We start from the raw sequence: 10,449 nt of genomic DNA on the forward strand, positions 1-10,449 counted from the left end.
AGGCATCTATATAAATGTTTATTCTTTTAATCAAACTATCGTCTCTCATTCATTTGTGTCATTTAAGGTATACTGTATGCTTTGGAATTGTCATTGTTATTTTAAATACTACATTTTCTCACTTTTTCATGTTTACACTGAGATTTCACAAAATGTTTGGTCATGGAAATTTGGTTTAAAGTCATGGAAAAGTCATGGAAATCCATTGATCAAGATGTGTATGAACCCTGTACACAAGACATGCAGTCTTCAACCAAGTGTGAATGCCTGATTTGTCTTTCTGTGTGGATCAGGAACAAGGAAATCCAATATTTTACCTCCAGTCTTTTGACATCATTGTACATTCAACAATATGAATAAAATACATTCATGCTATATTTAGATTATAATGCTTTCATCCTTGTCCAAATGTCACCCCTGTATTTCTTCTGTTTTCAGAACAGAAAAAAATATCCAATGATGGACGGGTATGTGTGAAATTACTGTTAACTTGAGTAAATACCATTCGTATTATTACGTTGGCGCACAGCTGACTGAAGTCTGGGCTCCAGGTTTGCAGGGGACATGCTGAGCGGTGGCCGGGCCCTGCTTGGGGAGGACAGCTCGGTCATGGCTCGCATGCAGAAGAAGTTCTGGAAGACCAAGCAGGTCCTCATCAAAGCCACGGGCAAGAAGGAGGACGAGTACGTGGTGGCGTCAGATGCTGACCTGGACGCCAAGCTCGAGGTAGGAGACGACAGATGCAAAAACACAAGCTCCATTTCCATGTCTTATTCCACCAGTACTTAATGCTAAACCTATTACTACCTTGTACCTTTTACTATTTATTTATTGTTTTATGCTTAAGTCAGAGATGTTCTCCTGTAAAGGCTCACCACTGCGTATTTCATCATTTCCACGTGCTTTCTACCACTTGCAATTGCCACAGCAATGAACCGATAGCCAAACGCTCCACACGGATCAGTTTTTCCCCAGAACTTTTCTCGCATGACTTACTGTGGAGCTTGTAAAGGAAAACCACATCCCATCATGTAACTTAGTGCTTGCTCAATACACTTTGCGGGATATTGTCAGCCAGATTTAGAGTTAGCTGTGCACTTGATCCTAAATGACATCCTCCTAAAATCTAGATTTCAATGCAGTTTGGCAGCCAACTGAAATGTTAGTTTGATGGACTCGGAACTGGGAGTAAGACCGAGCCTTCGTGACCGACCAACTTCAGAAAGTCACTTCTCTCATTGGGAATGTCCTACATGCGGAGTTCCACAGGGAACCGTATCAGGGCCTCTAGTCTTCCGAGCCTTCCTGGCTTTTTTATTCTGAAAGGGACAGATTGTTGCACCGTCACAAAAACCTCTCCATTACTTGTAAGACCTGCATTCCAAGTCCTCCTTTAGTAGAGTACTCCTACTGCGGTAAAATATCCCCTGTGACTGATATAATATTATATTCAACATTGATTTTTGGTTAATACTGAAGCATCAATGTTTGTGCACCATTTTACTATTGTAGCTGTTCGTGGTGGAGCTAGTTTGAACTACTCTATATACAGTTTGCTCATTTGGTTCCCAACCTAGTCGGGTCCCTTCAAAAGGGTCGCAAGATCAATATCAAGGGTCGGGAGATGATTGAGTGGCCAAAAAAAGTTGAGAAAAACTGTTTTAATCATATTACACAATGTAGTGTTGAAGCTCATGTTTTTTTAATTTAAAATGTTAATCTGAAAAGTATCTAGTAACAGATAAAACCTACATGTAGTATTTATTGTGTGTCATTGAATGGGATTATGAATCTGCAGAATGAACTCTTTGGCTTTGTCTGAACGTCAGCATGTGTCAGCACAAGGTGTCTCTTATTGTTTGTAGGAATCGTTTCCTGCCGACTAATTAGAACACTTCTAATTAAATGTGAGACGTCTCGCACCACACCGCAGCTGTGAAAACCATGTCATCAGGGGACGGCTCGGTTCGCTCCTCTCGTTGCTACTCTGTTCATTTCCCACCGGTGCAACAAATGAGAGCGGACAGTTTGGATTCGCTGAAACCTGGTCGTCATTTAGCCGTGACAGGCGGCCTGACTGACTGGTCCTGTGAGGCGGGAGTTTCACCGAGCTGCTGGAGACGCACTGTGAGGCTTTTGTTTGCTTCAAAGCAAGATCAGGCCCGTCCGTGTCCCTGCTCTCATTGTCCCTCATCCATACCTAGTGAGATGGAGACAAAGACGGACAAAGTGGTTAAAAGACACACACGGACATTTACAGTCAATTTAGAGCAGGTATTTTAGGTCCGTTCTGTTGCTTTCCTCCAGCTCCTCCTTGAATTTGATCTTGCAGCTAACCTGTTTTTTTTAATCACATATAGTGCACGTTAAAATTTCAGAATCTCAGCTGCTTTGTGACCCGCAATGTTTTGAGTGTAACGGCAAATCCAATTTTGTCAATATTTGCTATATATTTCTTTGTCATTTTTCAACCATCAGCTCCATTTGAAATGTCATCCAGTTGAAAGTAAGTGTGTCCATATCGAATCTCCTCCTGTATCTCTCATCTGCGTCTTTTCGTTTGTCTGGGTGATGGAGGACACAGATTAGTCAATCAGAGAAACAGAGCTCGATGTGCGTCTCTGTGCCGTCTATAGCTGTGACTCGGACACGGCGCTGCCGTTAGATAAACATGATCCTGATGAATGTGTTCGTTCGTGTCAAGAACAAACGTTCAGAGAGGCGTGTTGTGAAGGAGCAGTGACCCGCACACAGCCAGAGATCTGACACGGAAAGACGTTTGGCTGAGGCAGACCGACTGAAGGTGGACTGTTTATTCTGCAGTTAATCAGTAACTACACAAGTCACCTCTTGCCTCTACTCTTGATACGTTTCACTGAAAAACTAAGTCAGGGCTCCACACTAACTGCGATTTCAGTTACCTTATATTTTGATTAATTAGATACCCACAATGTGATATAAAAGCTCTATTACAGTAAACAAACCCCCCCAAAAAATCTCAGTCAAACTAATTCTGCTTTGCCATTGTCTCTATTTTATGTATTTATTTGTTTAACCTTTAATTTATTAGGATATTGTCATTGAGATTCAAAATCTCTTTTTCATGGGACTATTGGCCCAAAAACAGCAGCGTAAAAGTTTCACATGTCAGCATAAATAACAAACTTTTAACAGCAAAACAGTTGAAAAAACAACATTAGGAATTTCACATTAATGAGAGAAGAAACTGACTTAAAACAAACGGCAAATTGAATTAATTTGGAATGTCTTTCAATACCAGATTAATCATTTATTGCCAATTCCCCCTTACTGCCGAGCACTGAAGGTCTGCATCTGTCTAATAAATGTCTCAGAGTGATGTCACTGTGGTCGGCGTCGGTAGAGCTGAAGACTTAGTTTGAAATCCAAAATGATTTGGAGGTTTGACACGGGTTACTAATAAACAGGCGCTTTCTAGTCGCGTCCCCGTAAGCCATGACAGTGCGTCAGCATGAACAATACCAGGACCCTGAAACTGAAGCAGCTAAATGGAATTCAGCCATCATATCATTTACACCTACGTTTTACCAGGAAAACGAGGAGAGACCGTACATCAGCTTTTTATCTGTTGATTTGACTGACCCCTCACCATATTGAGATGTCTTAGCGTGGCTGTTAATGCTCTCCACACACAACCCACACACACACACTGTGCAGTTTCGTCCCTAGGAGGCTCTAAAAGTCGAGGTGACCCATTCGTCCTCCGATCTTCCCTCTCTATCGGACAGCAGAACCGGAGTAACCTTGAAGCCTGCGTTGCTATGACTCTCGCTCATCGTTTTAGTCGTCGTTGTCTACCAGATGGGATGAGAGGCGGCCGACTGCCAGACAGAAAGCCAGAGAGAGAGAGAGAGAGAGAATCATGTTGGACAATAACTAAGGGTGAAGCATCACGCTGCAAGATGAAGTCAGGAAAGGCGAGCCGTGAAGTGGACATGTGGCAGACCATCTGAAAACCATGTGTTTGAATATGGAACTGGTCTGTGTGACGCATCCTAATCCGGCCTGTTTGTCTCTGCAGTTTTTCCGCTCGGTTCAGTTGACGTGCACAGAGCTGCTGAAGGTGATCGAGAAGTACCAGCACAGGATCACACGTGAGTCCTGGTCAAAGCTAGACCTATTGCATGACATCTCTTCACTGAATGACATGCAGTTGGTGTTTTATTTCAGACATAGTGTCAGATAAATCAAGGGACATTAAACAAACCATCGTTTCTGCAATAGAAGATGCAGTTTGATGTGTTTTTTGTGTTTTACGATTTGTTCTGCAGCTGTTTTGGGTCCTAGATTCATGATCTAGGTCCTGTTAATGTGTTTAATATAGTTACACATACAATGCTTTTAGGAAACGCGTATAAGTTAAAGTCAAGTTGAAATGGAAAATGCCTTTTGACTCTTTTAGATCACATTCCTGGCCATTGTAGTGCACCTATTAAAAACATTATGTGTATATTACATTGCGTCACTTAAAAAAAATCTAAATCCAATCATCGTTTCTTCCGGTCAAACTAAATATGACATGTGTTAGCGTAAGCTAGTACCAACCGATTTCAACCAATAATATCATGACACCCATCCATCAGTCAAGAGAGTTATGTATGTGGACCCATAGTCCTCTGTACATGCTACAATCTAAGACCGCCCACTGTTCAGCGGGTCAATCAAATGTGAAGAATTGTATTTAAATCCGCACACCACTCAAAGATTCCGCTTCACTGTGGAATAAAGAAGCTAAAGACGCTCTAACTTCTGTTTCACTGGGATTTTAAAGTGGTAGTTTGGATGTTTTGAAGTGGGGTCGTGTGAAATACTGAATACGACACTCCCCCAGTTTTGAGAAACAAACGGCGAACTGTCCCTTTTTTAAAAGTGTTTGTAATTGGGTTTTTGTAATCAGAACAGCTTTAGGTTGCTTTTGTCCTCCACTGCTCAAGATGTGATTCAAACAGAGATAGGAGTATCCTCGACACCAGAGTTATGGTATGAGGAAGTCAACGATAAAACTAATCCCTATTCTAAAAAGGTACTTCCTGTGCTTTAGGTCATCTTTGTTTTGTCTTTATTTATTTTTAAGATGTACTGGTTTCTTTGGGGATTTAGTAAGACCTCAGATTGCCACGTAAATGTTCCATATTGTCATTTAGTTTTCTTCTGCAAGCCCCCTTCTCCTTTGCGGATGACTTAACCTTTGAGCCATGTCTCCAGGCTTGTCTCAGGAGGAGAACGAGCTTGGCCTTTTCCTGCGCTTCCAGGCCGAACATGATCGCACAAAGGCTGGCAACATGATGGACGCCACCAGCAAGGCCCTCTGCACCTCCGCCAAGCAGAGGTCAGCCGACATATGTCATTATGTATTATATCATTCTAAACTACTGTAAAGTTTATTTTTGCCCCTGAGATATTTTGCAGAATTTCTGAAATTCTTTTCTTCCCCTCCAAAGGATGGCCTTCTGCCCGCCGCTGTACCGTTTACACCAGGAAGTGGAGACGTTCCGGCGGCGCGCCATCGCCGACACACTGCTGACAGTCAGCCGCATGGAGACGGCCCGCACCGAGTACAGGGGCGCTCTGCTGTGGATGAAAGACGTCTCCCTAGAGCTGGACCCAGACACCTACAAACAGCTGGAGAAGTTCCGCAAGGTGGGAGGACGCTCGTTTGTAGACGCTCTACTAGTTGTGCAAAGTACGCACGCGTGTTTTCCATCATCTTGTCTTTTTCGTCCCGCCGTCGTCAGGTCCAAACCCAGGTCCGAGGGACGAAGAGCCAGTTCGAGAAGCTGAAGAACGACGTGTGTCAGAAGGTCGACATGCTGGGAGCGAGCCGCTGCAACATGCTCTCCCACTCCCTCTGTACCTACCAGGTCTGTGTCTGTCAACTGGTTATTGTATCTTGGTCTGTCTACCTTTTACTCAACACGTGTCTTTGTCCTGTCGTGGCAGACCACCCTGCTGCAGTTCTGGGAGAAGACGGCCCACGCCATGTCAGGAATCCAGGAGGCCTTTCGAGGCCACGTCCCGTACCAGTTCACCACACTCAAGGTACCTCCGGTTCCAGAGACGCTGTCGAGCAGCAGCTGAAGTGTCTCTACATCACATTCGTCTTCTTCCCTCACACAGGACCTGCGAGACCCACTGGAGGAAATAACAGACGCGCAGAACCACGAGGAGAAGAAGGAGAGGCCTCGGCAGAGCAACACGGACAGGTGAGAGAACACACACACACACATGCTGAAAGTTGAAACCCAGTGCTAACACATTCATCTCTTCATGCTACTATCCTCTCCTGCCCCATCATCTCACACACACACACACACACACACACACACACACACACACACACACACACACACACACACACACACACACACACACACACACTCTGATGCCAGGCATTTTTTTCCTTTTCTATAATTTCCCCTCGCTGTCTGCTCTTTCCTTTTGTAATCTTACACACAATCACCTCAACTATGTCTTCATCGAACACAATGTCATGCCTATATTCACTCACACGTATATGTGGCAGCTTTGTATGTGTGATGATTGGAGTGATCGACGCGTAGTTGAGGGTTTTAGAAAAGGTGGACCTGCATTGAGACTTCAGCTCCAAATCTAATGGAGGTTACTGCATCGCTAAAAATAGCATCTCGCGTCTTGCCAGCTTGATAAGGCACTTTACATTTTTTTCTCTCCCTCCCTTCTTCCTCAGTCTGGTGTCCTTGGATGACGACAACAAGCCATCAGGAAGTGCCTCTGGCTCAGGTATGTGCTGCCCCCTGTAGGCTTAAACACAGATGTGAAAGTGTTGGTTTGGGAAGAAGGAGAGGTGGACAGAAAGACAGAATGGGTGCATTATGCTGAGAGAGAAGGGCTCTTATTATTGTGGTGGCAGTGATGAACTGGTGGCTCAATTTGTAATATGAAATGCTTGAAAGAACCTTTGGGAGTATTTTTGAATGCAACAGATGTAGAAAAACAAGAGAGCTTAGATGGAACTGTTGCAGACCAAACAATTAGTTTAATGACATCATTTTGGGCTACAAGAAAGTACATTCTTTAGTATTTTATGGGCCAAGTAATTCATCAATATTGTGTAATGAAAATAAGTTAGTTAAATTTAAAGTGGTCATAACTAACTAATTAATAATAATAATTATAGCTCTAATAAAAGAACAACAACAAAACTTTGCCAATCTGCATAATTGAACGGCATAATTTGAAGAGCATTTTAAAATGACCTATTAGGGCCATTGTAGGTAAAGAAATAATCATCATAATAATAATAATAATAATAATACGACGGAGCTGGAGGAGAGGGGTAACAGTGTGAGGGGAAAACTCACAAGAATAAAGGTTTACATTTACGGGGGAAAGAAACGTGGATACTCTCTGCGACTATAATGTCATATATGTAAAAGAAGACAGGGACCACATTGCTTCACTTTGTAAGGTTGAGCAACCTCATCGCCCCGCAGGCGTTAGTGAGGCGTGAACAGTGTGGAACATGAAGTTCCTGATGCACAAAAGTTATCACCTCATCCAAATCCGTTATGTTGTTTCTTCTGCATTGGGCCAATTCAATTTGTCTCCAAAGTCTGGATGCTTATGATAATATGGTGACAGTATTTCCTGAGTACTAAATCCAATTGTAAAGTATTATTTGATTAGGTCAGTGATTTTCCACCACTGTGCCGCGGCACACCAGTGTGCCGTGAGAGATTGTCAGGTGTGCCATGGGGAAATGTCCAATTTTACTTAATTGGTCCAAAAAAATATAATTTAGTTGCTGCAAATGATTTTCCATTGTTGAGCGTCTGAGCCTGCAATATAGTGGCTGGCAGAGTAATATAGAACAGGTCTACACCTTGTTCTGCTATTAAACAAACTAAACGGCCATATGTTATTGATCGTATCTACACAACAGCATGTCATTTCTGTCTCTACATGGTCGCGTCTCCAACTCTTCTCTGCTCTGCAGTGCACTGCAGTGACAAAGCCTGCACACTTTGTGGTTGTCATTAAAATAAATGAACACCATGTTTCCTTTAAGTCAGTATTCAAACTGGGGTGGTATTTATGGTGGGGCTCAAGAGGAAATGATGATTTTAAATGTTCATCGTACGCCGTTAACAGGTTACGCTTGTGCATGCGCGACTCGCCGATTCTTGGCATTTTGCCACAAGCAACTTTATGAGATCTCCGTGAGGTCGTCTTTCCTGCTGTTGCGTCTTTCAACATGGAGCATGAATTGAGAGCGGCCGTATCAAATATACAACCCCGTTTTAAAAAGATGTGGAGAGGAAAGCAGCTCAGATTACATTTCTTTTATTCAATTGTTGTTGTACCTACAATGCCTAATAGATGTTTGTTTTTTAAACTGAGTTTACTTTACAGCTTTTGGTGGAAAACACCAAAATCCAGTTTTCCGATTGTATTTTTTTTAATTTGCCATCAACGTCACACAAAAATGTAATTGTATGTATTTACATATAAATACAAAACAAGTATTAAAAGTAATATTGTATTACAAGAAGCTGCTTTTGAGCAGCCCTGGTGTTATTTGGGCTGGATATATCTGCGGTAGCTCTACAGTGATGATATTGTTAAACATTCTTTATAGCCAGCGTTTGTGTGAACAGTACAGATGTGTACATTGGGACTGACTTTGGGTCGGGTGCCTGTTGGCTTTGCGGCCCTTCTGATCTCAGTGCGCCAAAACACTAGCGCACCTGCTGTAGACGGGCACGGCCTCAGAGGACGGTCCGACGACGACTTGCTGCTCATGGCCTGTGATCTGCCGACCAACGTCCCTCTCCAGCCTCCTCCTCCTCAGGCTGGAGACTCCGATGAGCCCTTGGGCTTTGGAGGCCTGTTACAGCTGCCTGCCTCCGGTAAACCAACCTGCTTGCTCTGTTTTCTGCTGATTCTGACACAATTTCATCTCTCCTGGGATTTTCTTTTACAACCCTCCTTCTTTTTTTGCTCTTTGGATTTGGAGTCAGTCTGGCTGTCTGAACGCAAGACGCTTTGTTTCCTTCACTTTTCATTTAGGAAAACAGTCAAAGGTCTTCTTCACTTCTGAGACTCACTTCTCTGACATTCTGGGCTGACCATGAACTGATCATTTACAGTGACCTGAGGGAATACTTTGGCATTTTGGGAAATACCATGAATAACTCCCTCAGTCTGTACATTGGAAAAGGTGTGCTGTTGGATTCCTTGCTGGTCAAACATTTACCGTGATTTAAAATCAAGAGCAGTGATTCCCATGTCAAAAAATATTTAATTTCTGAGAAAGTTTCAACCCTCACTAGTAGGTTGTGGTCTTTTGTAGTATTTTCTGCCCTTGCTTTTCTTTTTCACGGTAACCCGAATCTCTGCTAAGAAACAACAGAATCCACTGAGGTGTATTTTCATCTGGTCTCATACTCCCTTCCCTCTAGGCGGGGGTCTGCTTTCAGGGCTGGGAACGGAGGAGGAGGATGGCGAGCCGGGCGACATGGCCTTCCTCAAAGACCTCCTCAGCCCGGGCCCGGGGTCCGGCGACGAGTTCAGCAGAGAGTGGCAGGACGCCTTTGGGCTGTTTGATGCTCCCAGCGCTCCTCCTACGGCGGCAGCAGCAGGCATGGCGGCGGCAGCGGGCATGCCAGCGGCGCGTCCGCCCTCCAGCCCGCCCAGCCCGCCCAGCCCCACGGGCTTCCTGCCCTCCCAGCTGCTGGACCATAGTCTGAGCTCCACAGGTCAGCCTGCACTCTGCTGGAAGGAGGGATCGATGCAGTACGCCGACCCATCGCTCTCATCGCCCTTTCTTTTTTTCTCCTAGGCTGGTCGACCCCGCCCATGTTCCAGGCTCCGCCCCTGCAGCCGCCACCCGAGCAGGGCCAATCAGCTCAGCCGGCCCCGAGCGCAGCAGCTAACGGTACTCTCTGCCTTAATCTGGGTTCTTGTCGGTGCTTTTGTTTTGTGTAACGAAGCAGACCGTACTCTTGTTAGTGATGCATATTCACAGACACAGCTCCAATCAATCTAATTACCATGAAAACAGTCGCTAACTTCAACTTTCTTTTGACGACAGCTGCTCCAGGTGGATCAAAAGACATGTCCGCCTGGTTCAACTTGTTCGCAGACCTGGACCCCCTCTCCAACCCCGATGCCATTGGACGCTCCCCGGACGAGCTCCTCAATGCCTAAAGCCGTGTGTGTTTGCGTGTGCATGTGTGTGATTTCTCTCACGGGATCTGGATGTCAGAAACACGAGTAAAAGAACACACATTAACATTAAGAAACACACACAGACATTGATGCACACACACATGTTACCAGGAGATATGTGTTCATATCCACACGTGCGAATACATATTGTGTGTTCCACTGCAAAGTGTTGTTTCACACTGGAAAAAGCAAAGCGCTCTT

General features: G+C 44.3%; 1 protein-coding gene across 1 annotated transcript; it reads left to right on the forward strand.

Annotated features, from left to right (window-relative positions):
- Positions 1-459: 459 nt before the first annotated feature.
- ical1 (islet cell autoantigen 1-like) lies at positions 460-10,227 on the forward strand (the record flags this gene model as incomplete). Its single annotated transcript, XM_079236828.1, has 13 exons — positions 460-467; positions 552-726; positions 4,061-4,133; positions 5,245-5,368; positions 5,481-5,679; positions 5,775-5,900; positions 5,980-6,078; positions 6,157-6,242; positions 6,746-6,798; positions 8,745-8,927; positions 9,480-9,776; positions 9,860-9,955; positions 10,112-10,227. The coding sequence occupies 13 exons, from the start codon at positions 460-462 to the stop codon at positions 10,225-10,227; spliced, it is 1,635 nt and encodes a 544-aa protein (XP_079092954.1).
- Between the last annotated feature and the right edge of the window lie 222 nt (positions 10,228-10,449).

Source organism: Taurulus bubalis, assembly GCF_910589615.1.
Source record: "Taurulus bubalis genome assembly, chromosome: 21".
Classification (NCBI taxonomy): domain Eukaryota; kingdom Metazoa; phylum Chordata; class Actinopteri; order Perciformes; family Cottidae; genus Taurulus; species Taurulus bubalis.